A 12282-nucleotide genomic window follows, 5' to 3' on the forward strand; every position below is an offset into this window, starting at 1 on the left:
AAGGCTGGTCGCCCTCGAAAAACAAATGCAAGAGAGGACCGGATAATGTAGAGATTCTCCATGGGTAATCGTTTCCACATTGCAGCTGGACTTGCCGCCAGTCAGCACTGAACAGAGTATGGGTCTGTCTCGTCATACAGTGTCACGACGTGTAAGAGCATTTGGACTGAAGCCCACTCTGCAGTGACTAAACCTTTTATTAGCAGAAAGAATCACAAGGCTAAACTCACCTTTGGTGGGGAACATGTTGTGTGGACAGAGGAGAAGTGTCCACAGCTCATTTTACTGATGAAAGTTTAATTTATTTGGATCTGATGGGAAACATGTTAATCTACAAACTAGGGATAGACTGAACCTAAAGTGTGTTAAGAAGTCAGTGAGGAGCGGTGGAGGAAGGGTCATGGTTTGGGGAATGTTTTCTGCAGCAGGAGTTGGACCTCTCATACACCTACATGGCAGAGTTATACAAGTGTGGATCAGAACCTTCTTCATAACACGCAGCTGCTTACTTGTGTTACTCACTCAATCAGCAACAATTTTCATGCAGGAAAACGCCCCCTGTCACACAGCAAAATGGGGAAAGCAGTTCCTGGAAACAAAAAAATGGCCACAGCCCAGAGTCCTGATCTAAACCGAAGAGAAACCTCTGGCAAATCCCTGGTGACAAAATTATGGCCAAGAAACCCCCAACAGTCAAAGAACTGTGGAAGAGACTGGAAGAATAGTGGGCCAAATCCCCCCAGAGCAGTGTGAGAGACTAGTGATGTCCTGTGGCCACAGATGTGCTGAAGTCATTCACAGCGACAGCCTGTACCTGTCCTACTGATTGTGACTGTTGTTACCTGCAGAACATTTACTGATCATCTTTCTCTGTGCTACAGTCATTGCTGCTCTCTAATTATCCGCATAATAAAGGATTTATGGTGATAAACTTTGGATCTTTTGTAAAACCCTGCTCTAGTGGCACGGTGAACCCCTTACCCTGCTCTAATGGCACGGTGCGCCCCTTACCCTGGTCTAGTGGCACGGTGAACCCCTTACCCTGCTCTATTGGCACGGTGCGCCCCTTACCCTGGTCTAGTGGCACGGTGAACCCCTTACCCTGGTCTAGTGGCACGGTGAACCCCTTACCCTGCTCTATTGGCACGGTGCGCCCCTTACCCTGCTCTAGTGGCACGGTGAACCCCTTACCCTGCTCTATTGGCACGGTGCGCCCCTTACCCTGGTCTAGTGGCACGGTGAACCCCTTACTCTGGTCTAGTGGCACGGTGCGCCCCTTACCCTGCTCTAGTAGCACGGTGCGCCCCTTACCCTGCACTAGTGGCACAGTGCGCCCCTTACCCTGCTCTAGTGGCACGGTGCGCCCCTTACCCTGCTCTAGTGGCACGGTGCGCCCCTTGGTTATCAGTGGAGATGACATTATGTCTGAAAATAGCACGAGATCAAACATTGTGCTCTAATTTGGGACATACTAAAAAGAATGTTGAAAAGGTATAAATAAAAAGAATGAAGATAATAACTTATTAGGTGTATATTATGTAGATGTATAAAAGGTTTCTTGGGCAAGTTAGACATGGAATGAATATTATATATGAGCATTATAGGTGTGGAATGATCATGAAATATCTGTAGATAATAAAAAAATAAATGCATATGGCATATAACCAGGTGTATATTATGTTACCTGAGCATTATAGGTGTGGAATGATCATGAAATATATGTAGATAATAGGAGAATTAACACATATCACATATAACCAGGTGTATATTATGTTACCTGAGCATTATAAGGCTGTCACGCTCCCCGGGTCCCCTGCGCTGCTCTCCGGCTCACCTGTCACGCTCCCCGGCTCCCCTGCCTCGCTCCCCGGTGCTTCGGTCCGGTCTCCGCCGCTCCCCGCTCTCCAGCGTCCATTGCCTGCGCTTCCCAGGCGTCCTGGTCCCCGCTCCCGGCGCCCGTCGGCTTCTCAGCCCCAGTCCTGCGCTGCTGCTTCCTCCTCTCAGCTTCCTGCTCTGGCTTCTGGCACCCGGGCCGCGCGCATGCGCATTAGGGCGCGCGCGCGGTCACTGACCCTTTCTTAAAGGGCCAGCGTCCATTGACAGGAAATGAAGCACACAGGTACAGGGTATAAAGGGGTTCAATGTCCAAGTGGGCGGGGCCTGATCTTCGTGTTTCTCAAGCTAGGAGTCAGGTCTCCTGGTGTTCTTGTGAGATACTCACCTCTCTCTCTTCTAGAGCCGATCCTGCCTCGCCATCCGGTCCTGCCGAATCCCGAAACCCGAACGCTGTCCATCTGCCATCCTGACAGTCCATACCACCTCTGATCCCTGCGGTGACCCGTCATCTCGCTCTAAAGGTTCCGGACTCCGCCTGACATCATCTCGGCTTCCGAACCTGAGCTCCGTCACCCGGACTACCGTCAGTGACTCCGTGGTCCCAGGGACTTCTCCTTTTGTGCACGGACTGTTCTGCTACTTGTAGTGCTCCAGCTACCGGACCCCTTACCATCATCAAGGAGTTCGGCCCAGTGGATCCACCTCCTGGGTCTGCCCGTCCACCTGGCCCTAACAGTAAGATCAGGCCATGGATCCCGCTGAAGCACTAGCAGCCGTACAGGAGGAACTCACACGTCAGCGTGAGACTCAGACCCGCATGCTGCAATTCATGTCTTCTGTGGCCGCCCGCCTGAACACACTACAAGCGTCAGTTACGTCTGCAACATCCCGGGCTTCCACTAGACAATCCACGGCTCCAGCTCCCGTGGCGACTTCTTCGGACGCTTCCAGACTTCGTTTGGCTTCACCACCCCGGTACGCCGGAGACCCCAAGACCTGCAGGGGATTCATAAACCAATGCTCCCTCCATTTCACGCAGCTGCCGCATTTGTTTGCCTCCGACCAAGCCAAGGTCGCCTTCATCATGTCCCATCTAGAGGGTGAGGCACTGGCGTGGATGAACCCCTTGTGGGAGAAGGGGGATCCTGTGACCACGAACATCCAGGAGTTCCTGCAGGCATTCCGTGGCACCTTTGACGAGCCCGGACGCGCCTCCGCGTCTGCTTCCTCTCTTCTCCGGTTACGTCAGGGGACTCTGACGGTGGGTCAATACGCAATCCGTTTCCGCACCTTGGCTTCGGAACTCGGGTGGAACAACGAGGCCCTAACCGCCGCTTTCTGGGAAGGACTCTCGGGTCGAATTAAAGATGAGCTGGCGGGTCGTGACGTACCGACCACCCTGGATGCCCTGATTACCCTAGCGACTCGAGTGGACATTCGCTTTCAGGAGCGATCCAAAGAGGTGTCCCGTGAGAGACGTCCGGTACGGCATTCCTCTCCTCCGCAGAAGCCCGCCGTACTTCCGTCAACGGCATCTGGTGCCTCCGTCCACGAGCCCATGCAGATCGACCGTGTGCGGCAATCTGAACAACGCCGAGCAGAGCGGCTCGCCAAGGGCCTCTGCTTCTACTGCGGAGAGGGCACACACCTGCTACGCTCCTGTCCAGAGAGGCCGGGAAACTCCAAAGCCTAGGGTTGGTAGGAGAGGCCACCCTAGGTGCTGGGACTCTCTCAGACCCGGTCACGTGGACTGTGCAAGTGACAACGGGAGAGACGCGGTTCACGGCTGAGGCGTACCTCGATTCCGGGGCAGCAGGCAATTTCATCCAGCAGGCCACGGTGGACAAGTACCAGGTGCCTGTTACTCCACTCGACAAGCCCCTAGTGATTGCCTCTGTGGATGGGAGACCCCTCTCTGACACCATCTCCTGGATTACCAGGCCGGTCGAACTGCGTATCGGTGCCCTGCACACCGAGAACATCGCTCTCTACGTCCTCCCACACATGTCCCATCAAATCCTGCTGGGACTTCCCTGGTTACGGACACACGAACCATCAGTCAGCTGGGGCACTGGTGAAATCACCCGATGGGGCTCTTCGTGCCATGAGAAATGTCTGAAGACCATACAACCCATCCGACGACCTCCGGTTCCAGAGAACCTACCGGGACTGCCCTCGGCCTATTGGTCCTTCGCAGACGTCTTTGATAAAAAAGAATCTGAGGTACTTCCGCCACATCGTCCTTACGATTGTGCCATCGACCTGCTCCCAGGAACTACACCACCTCGAGGACGGATATATCCATTGTCTACAGCCGAAACAAGGGCCATGTCTACTTACATCACAGAGAGCCTGGCAAGGGGATTCATTCGGAGATCCTCCTCTCCTGCTGGAGCAGGCTTCTTCTTCGTTAAGAAGAAAGAGGGCGACTTACGCCCATGCATAGACTACCGGGGATTGAACCAAATCACCGTAAAAAACAAGTACCCTCTGCCGCTCATCCCCGAATTGTTTGACCGGCTTAGAGGAGCTCGTGTGTTCACCAAGCTGGATCTTCGGGGTGCCTACAATCTGGTCCGCATCCGCTCTGGGGACGAATGGAAGACCGCGTTCAATACTCGCGATGGGCACTATGAATACTGCGTGATGCCCTTCGGCCTGTGTAACGCACCAGCCGTCTTTCAAGAACTGGTGAACGACGTTTTCCGGGACCTTCTCTACGTCTGTGTGGTAGTGTATCTGGATGATATCCTTGTCTTCTCTCCGGACCTCCAGACCCACAGAGAGAACGTACAGCTGGTTCTACAAAGACTGAGAGAGAATCGTCTGTACGCCAAGTACGAGAAGTGTGTCTTTGAGCAGTCTTCTCTCCCTTTCCTGGGTTACATCATCTCCGATACCGGACTGCAGATGGATCCAAAGAAGGTCTCCTCCATTCTCAACTGGCCTCCTCCTTCTGGACTGAAGGCAATCCAACGCTTCCTGGGATTCGCCAACTACTACCGCCAGTTCATCCCTCACTTCTCTGCTCTGACTGCTCCTCTCTCCGCCTTGACCAAGAAGGAGGCTAATCCAAAGGACTTGTCATCGGCGGCCGACGCCGCGTTTGGCTCTCTGAAGCGGGCATTTGCCTCCTCTCCTGTACTCCACCGTCCGGAGTTAAACCGACAGTTCACCTTGGAGGTGGATGCCTCCTCCTCGGGAGCCGGAGCAGTGCTCATGCAGAAGTCCTCCTCCGGGAAGATGGTGACTTGCGGTTTCTTCTCCAAGAGCTTCTCAGCGCCTGAACGCAACTACACCATCGGTGACCGAGAGTTATTGGCAGTCAAACTAGCTCTGGAGGAATGGCGCTACCTTCTGGAAGGAGCAGTGTACCCCGTTATCATTTACACGGACCACAAGAACCTGGAATACCTGCGGTCCGCTCAGCGACTGAACCCACGACAAGCCAGGTGGTCCTTATTCTTTGCCAGGTTCGATTTCCAGCTCCATTTCCGACCCGCGGACAAGAATGTACGCGCTGATGCCTTGTCCAGGTCTTTCATGCCCATGGAGCAGGAGGAGGAGACATCCCAACCCATCATCTGTCCTAGTAAAATCATTCCGGTGGCCCCTGTCACCCTGGCCCAGATACCGCCCGGGAAGACCTATGTCTCTGAGACCGACAGGCAAAAAGTGTTACATTGGGGCCATGCCTCGAAAACAGCCGGTCATGCTGGTCTGAAGAGAACATGGAGTACGATTGTACGTCACTACTGGTGGCCATCCCTTCGCACGGACGTCGCTGCTTTTGTCTCTGCCTGCTCCTCTTGTGCCAGGAACAAGACGCCCAAACACCTGCCATATGGCCGTCTTCTGCCTCTGCCTATACCCTCAGTTCCGTGGCAACACATAGCGATGGACTTCATTACGGACTTGCCATTGTCCTCCGGACACACAGTCATATGGGTCGTGGTGGATCGGTTCTCCAAAATGGCTCATTTCGTCCCTATGGCTGGACTGCCCTCTGCTCAGGAACTCGCGGACGCCTATATACATCACATCTTCCGCTTGCATGGCTTTCCATCACACATCGTGTCCGACAGAGGAACTCAGTTCACCTCCCGCTTCTGGAGGGCTCTCTGCACACATCTGGGAGTGACTCTGGACTTTTCTTCTGCCTACCATCCTCAGTCTAATGGCCAAGTGGAAAGGGTCAATCAAATCTTGACCTCCTTCTTACGTCACTATGTCAACGCCCATCACAACGACTGGTCCACGCTTCTTCCTTGGGCTGAATTCTCCCATAATCACCACGTCAGTGAGTCCTCCTCCAACTCTCCCTTCCATGTCGTTTACGGACTTCAGCCCTCCGTCCCATTGCCTGTGTCCCCTTCTTCGGATGTCCCTGCTGCTGATGCTGTAGCCCGTGACTTTGCAACCATTTGGGACTCTGTCAAGGCGTCCCTTGGGCGTGCTTCCCTGAGGATGAAGAAACACGCAGACAAGAGACGACTGGACCCTCCGTGTTTCTCTCCTGGAGATCTAGTCTGGCTTGCTTCCAAGTACGTCCGATTGAAGATACCATCCTACAAGCTGGGTCCTCGCTACATCGGGCCATTTAAAGTCCAAGATCAATGAGGTCTCCTACAAGCTACAGCTCCCGGCCACGATGAGGATACCCAACTCCTTCCACGTCTCCTTGCTCAAGCCGGTTGTCCTTGGTCCCTTCTCCGCTGCTGCCAGTTCGGCTCCTCCTCCTATTGCCGATGATGACATCTATGCGGTAAGAGATATCGTGGCCATGAAAACCGTACGGGGTCGACAGTTCTTCCTGGTGGACTGGGCAGGGTATGGTCCTGAGGATAGGTCCTGGGAGCCCCGGGAGAATGTGGGTACTCCTCTGATCCGTGCCTTCCTGTCCCGGTTGCGGGGAGGGGGGCGTGGGGGGGGGTACTGTCACGCTCCCCGGGTCCCCTGCGCTGCTCTCCGGCTCACCTGTCACGCTCCCCGGCTCCCCTGCCTCGCTCCCCGGTGCTTCGGTCCGGTCTCCGCCGCTCCCCGCTCTCCAGCGTCCATTGCCTGCGCTTCCCAGGCGTCCTGGTCCCCGCTCCCGGCGCCCGTCGGCTTCTCAGCCCCAGTCCTGCGCTGCTGCTTCCTCCTCTCAGCTTCCTGCTCTGGCTTCTGGCACCCGGGCCGCACGCATGCGCATTAGGGCGCGCGCGCGGTCACTGACCCTTTCTTAAAGGGCCAGCGTCCATTGACAGGAAATGAAGCACACAGGTACAGGGTATAAAGGGGTTCAATGTCCAAGTGGGCGGGGCCTGATCTTCGTGTTTCTCAAGCTAGGAGTCAGGTCTCCTGGTGTTCTTGTGAGATACTCACCTCTCTCTTCTAGAGCCGATCCTGCCTCGCCATCCGGTCCTGCCGAATCCCGAAACCCGAACGCTGTCCATCTGCCATCCTGACAGTCCATACCACCTCTGATCCCTGCGGTGACCCGTCATCTCGCTCCAAAGGTTCCGGACTCCGCCTGACATCATCTTGGCTTCCGAACCTGAGCTCCGTCACCCGGACTACCGTCAGTGACTCCGTGGTCCCAGGGACTTCTCCTTTTGTGCACGGACTGTTCTGCTACTTGTAGTGCTCCAGCTACCGGACCCCTTACCATCATCAAGGAGTTCGGCCCAGTGGATCCACCTCCTGGGTCTGCCCGTCCACCTGGCCCTAACAAAGGCTATGTGCGCACGTTGCGTAAATACATGCAGTTACGCTGCGCTACAACTGCATGCGTCCTGCGTCCCCTGCACAGTCTATGGAGATTGTGCAGGGGCCGTGCGCACGTGGCGTTTTAGAGCGCAGCGCTTCGGCTACAGCCGAAGCGCTGCGTTCTAAGAAGTGACATGTCACTTCTTCCGTGCGCTTTGCCGGCAGCCCCTGCTCTGTCTATGGGAGGAGCTGCAGGCAGAGCGCATGGAATCGGCTTTTTTTTTTTTTTCACTACGGACATTTCGGCAGCGATTTAAAGCGCACGTGTGCTCTTCAGATCGCTGCAGAAATTTCTGCAGTGAATGTACGCAACGTGCGCACATAGCCTAAGTGTGGAATGATCATGAAATATCTGTAGATAATGAGAAAATGAACGCATATGGCATATAACCAGGTGTATATTATATATGAGCATTATAGGTGTGGAATGATCATGAAATATCAGTAGATTACAGGAAAATGAACGCATATGCCATATAATCAGGTCTATATATATATATAGTTATATGCCATATGCGTTCATTTTCCTATTATCTACAGATATTTCATGATCATTCCACACCTATAATTCTCATATATAATATTCATTCCATGTCTAACTTGGTCAAGAAACCTTTTATACATCTACATAATATACACCTAATAAGTTATTATCCTCATTCTTTTTATTTATTCCTTTTCATCCTTCTTTTTAGTATGTCCCCTCTAATTTTCACTTCCAGTGTAGATGATGTAGGGGGGCCACCAAAATGACAAAGGGCCCTGCGAGTGGGGGGAGGGGAAACCGAGAAGCGCCTCCAGAGGATAAGGCGGGGGCGGGTGTTGAGGAGCCGCTGCTGGGTGTCACGGTTCCGGTGTCCCCGGCGGCTCTTCCCCGGCAGGACTCAGAATAGAAACGTCTATTCCGTCTGGAAACATCCGGCTGCATTAATCACAATACGCTCCGCCCCAATCACGTGACACTTCACGTCATACCTAAAAGGCGCCCGGACATTTCCAGCATCCATCTACCGTGCAGCAGTCACAGCCTTTCATACCCAGCGACCCGTCACATGGGCGGGGCGGCGCCTCTTAGGGGCCCTCGTCATAAATGCGCGTCAGAAAATGGTGTCACGTGCTCCCGTGTCACGATGAGAGGAGTCGCGGGTAACGGAGGCGTTGGGAGGGCAGCGGGTGAGAGCAGAGTACCGGAGAACGGGGCTTTCCAACCTCCTCCTTACCCCCCCCGAGTACCGGTTGGTGCCCCCCCCCCTCCAAGTAAAGGGGAGCGCGCCTACTGGACAGAACATGTTCCTTCCCTCCCCCCCCCCACCCGTACCTGAGTGAGCGTCTCCCAACCTCCCCCCCCGTACCTGTGTGAGTGTCTAACAAACCCACCCCCCCCCCTCCCTCAAAGTGACAGGGAGTAAGTCTCCACTCCTCCCCAGAGTACCGGAGACCACGTCACCCTTCCTGCTCTGCCCTTCAAAGTGATGGGGAACGAATTTCTCCCTCCCCAGAGTACCAGAGGGTGTGTCTCCTTTCCCCCCCCCCCCCTCAAAGTAAAGGGGGGTATGTCTCCCTCAGAGTACCGGAGAGCGAGTCCCCCCCCCAAACCCCACTGCCCCCCAGAGTACTGAAGAGCAAATCTCCCCTCCTCCTCACCCATCAGAGTACCGGAGAGCATTTCTCCCCCCCTCAATCCGGTACTGGAGAACGCACCCTCCCCCCTTCCCAATAGTACTGGAGAACGTGTCTCCCCCCCCCCCCCCCCGAGTACCAGTGAGCGTGACTTTCGCACCCCCTCCATATACGAGAGTGCACCTCCCCCCAATGCCGGAGAGCACATCTTACCACCCCACCTCCCCTCGGATGAGCACAGGGTGACCCTGTCTTCTCTCCACAGCCTCCATGTTCCTTTCTGAGGGCTGCCGACTCCTCACATGAGCAGAGCACAGAGACTAATGCAGCTGCAGGGGCCCCCAGACCACCTGGGACCAATGGAGGAGCGCAACCCCCAAGCCCAGCAGAGACCCCACAAGAAGCGCAGCTGGTATCTGGCCTGGAAATACAAACTGAGCAATCAGAGGACGGTGCGGCGACTGTGCCAGGTGAGGGAAACAGTCAGCATGGAGGCACTCGGGCAGCAGAATAGCGAGTGCAGCTCTGGAGTATAAGGCTATGTGTCCACGGTAGAATGTACCTGCGGATTTTTCTGCATCAAAATCCGCAGCTTTCCCCCGGAATCCGCACCTTAGCATAGGTGCGGATTGGACGCGGATTTCGTTGCGGATTTTGATGCGGATTTTGTCCATTGTACTCTATTGTGTTTCTGAATAAAGCTTAGTCTGTTTTGAAGGAAAAAAAAAGGCTCTTTGTCATTTCCTGTCCCAACCCTCCTTTCTTCTCCATTATCCATTTTGTAATAAAGGGGCAGAAATGTTTAAAGGGAACCTGTCGCCACTTTTTTTTGTAAAAAGCTGCGGCCAACACCACTGTGCTTATATACAGCATTTTAACAGGCTGTATATAATAACCCAGTGGTGGCGGCCGCAGCTTACAGCCAAAAAATGTGGTGCCATGTTCCCTTTCACTGGTATTTTAAAAAAAAAAAAAAAAATGTGCTCCGCTGTATTTTCACTGTCCAGCCCGATTCAAGCAAGCAACTGAGGGCTGTGCTTCTCAGCGGGATAAGGCTGAAGCATTCTCTACCCCTCCTGCTGAGAAAAACAGTCCTCAGATGCCCCTGAAAATGGCGGCTCCGTTGTGAAGCGCCATTCACAGGTGCTGTACCGAGGCTCATCCAGCTGCCCTGATGCATTGGCTGGCTGGGTAATTACGGGGTTAATGCCAGTTTTCTGCAAACTGGCACTAAGCCCGAGGTTCATAATGTCATGCCTGTGTAGACACGGCCATTATGAACCTCCGTTTAGTACTAAAGAAAAGAAAACACTTTTTTTAAAAAATTTTATTTGAAAGAAAAACACACACACACACACACACACATCCCTGATTGCCATCTTTATTACTCCCTGAATCCCCCGACGATAATCCATGACAACTCCGAGCCGGGCTCTGATGTGCACCCGGCTGACCCGGGCACTGACGTCAGCCGGTGACAGCAGCCGTCAGTGTATTATTAAATGCTGCACAGCTCTTTTCCGGCAGCTGGGAACGTCTGATATCAGAGCCCTTGTCAGCTGACTTAATTCGCGAGCGCGGGCGGGTCAGCTGACTGCACACCGACCAGCTGATGTGCCGGGCTCCGATGTGCACTCATGTGACCCGGGCACGGACGTCAGCCGGTACCAGCAGCCGGAAGAGAGCTTTGCAGCATCTCGAACACTGACGGCTGCTGGGACCGGCTGACGTCCGTGCCCGGGTCACATGAGTGCACATCGTCAGCTGTCGGTGTGCAGTCAGCTGACCCGCCTGCGCTCGCGAATTAAGTCAGCTGACCAGGGCTCTGACGTCAGACATTCCCAGCTGCCGGAAAAGAGCTGTGCAGCATTTAATAATACACTGACAGCTGCTGTCACCGGCTGACGTCAGTGCCCGGGTCAGCCGGGTGCACATCGGAGCCCGGCTCGGAGTTGTCATGGATTATCGTCGGGGGATTCAGGGAGTAATAAAGATGGCAATCAGGGATGTGTGTGTGTGTGTGTGTGTGTGTGTGTGTGTTTTTCTTTCAAATAAAATTTTTAAAAAAAGTGTTTTCTTTTCTTTAGTACCAAACGGAGGTTCATAATGGCCGTGTCTACACAGGCATGACATTATGAACCTCGGGCTTAGTGCCAGTTTGCAGAAAACTGGCATTAACCCCGTAATTACCCAGCCAGCCAATGCATCAGGGCAGCTGGATGAGCCTCGGTACAGCACCTGTGAATGGCGCTTCACAACGGAGCCGCCATTTTCAGGGGCAGCTGAGGACTGTTTTTCTCAGCGGGAGGGGCAGAGAATGCTTCAGCCTTATCCCGCTGAGAAGCACAGCCCTCAGTTGCTTGCTTGCATCGGGCTGGACAGTGAAAATACAGCGGAGCACATTTTTTTTTTTTTTTTTAAAAAAGAATTGTGAAAAAAGACCTGGGATCCTGTTTTGCCAGCTAAAAGCAAGCAGCCTGTAACTAGCTGCTTTTAGCTGGCAATCCAGAGTCCAGACACAACACGACTACACTGCCACTACTCTACACTACAAAATGGTGAAACTTCCTCTTCCTGAACTATCCTACATCACTTCCTGCGGATTTGTTTGCGAAATCCGCACCAAATCCGCAGGAAAAAGAGCCTGTGGGAACAGACCTGCGGATTTTACACCTTGCATTGACTTGCATGGGAAAAATCCGCAACAAAATCCGCAACAATAATTGACATGCTGCAGATTTTTCCGGATCAAAATCCGCGGCAAATCCACCGCGGAAAAATCCGCAGCATGGCCACAGCATTTCCAAAATGCCATTGAAATGGCTTGGAAGTGCCGCTGCTGCAGATTTTCGGCAAATCCGCGGCAAAATCCGCGGTAAATCCGCAGCGTGGGTACATAGCCTAAGGCTACATTAGCACGCTGCAGTTTTTTTCTGCACACAAACTGCAACTATAACTGCACCTTATCACAGAGAGCCTGGAAATGACTTAAAAGCTTGTAGTGTAGGTGCGGTTTTGGTGCCAAAAACACACCAGATTGATATCATGCGTTTTTCACCCACTCATTGATTTCAATGG

The 12282-nt window shown here is 53.5% G+C and overlaps 1 protein-coding gene across 1 annotated transcript in view; it reads left to right on the forward strand.

Moving 5' to 3' along the window:
• Positions 1 to 8556: 8556 nt before the first annotated feature.
• The window catches only part of POMGNT1 (protein O-linked mannose N-acetylglucosaminyltransferase 1 (beta 1,2-)), a 37710-nt gene continuing 33984 nt past the window's right edge, over positions 8557 to 12282 (forward strand). Inside the window, exons 1-2 of the mRNA XM_075320182.1 lie at positions 8557 to 8757; positions 9470 to 9674. Coding sequence (XP_075176297.1) covers positions 9507 to 9674 — 168 coding nt within the window. The 5' untranslated portion in view covers positions 8557 to 8757; positions 9470 to 9506. The remainder of the gene's footprint in view (positions 8758 to 9469; positions 9675 to 12282) is intronic.

The sequence above is a fragment of the Anomaloglossus baeobatrachus genome, chromosome 8 (assembly GCF_048569485.1).
Source record: "Anomaloglossus baeobatrachus isolate aAnoBae1 chromosome 8, aAnoBae1.hap1, whole genome shotgun sequence".
NCBI lineage: Eukaryota > Metazoa > Chordata > Amphibia > Anura > Aromobatidae > Anomaloglossus > Anomaloglossus baeobatrachus.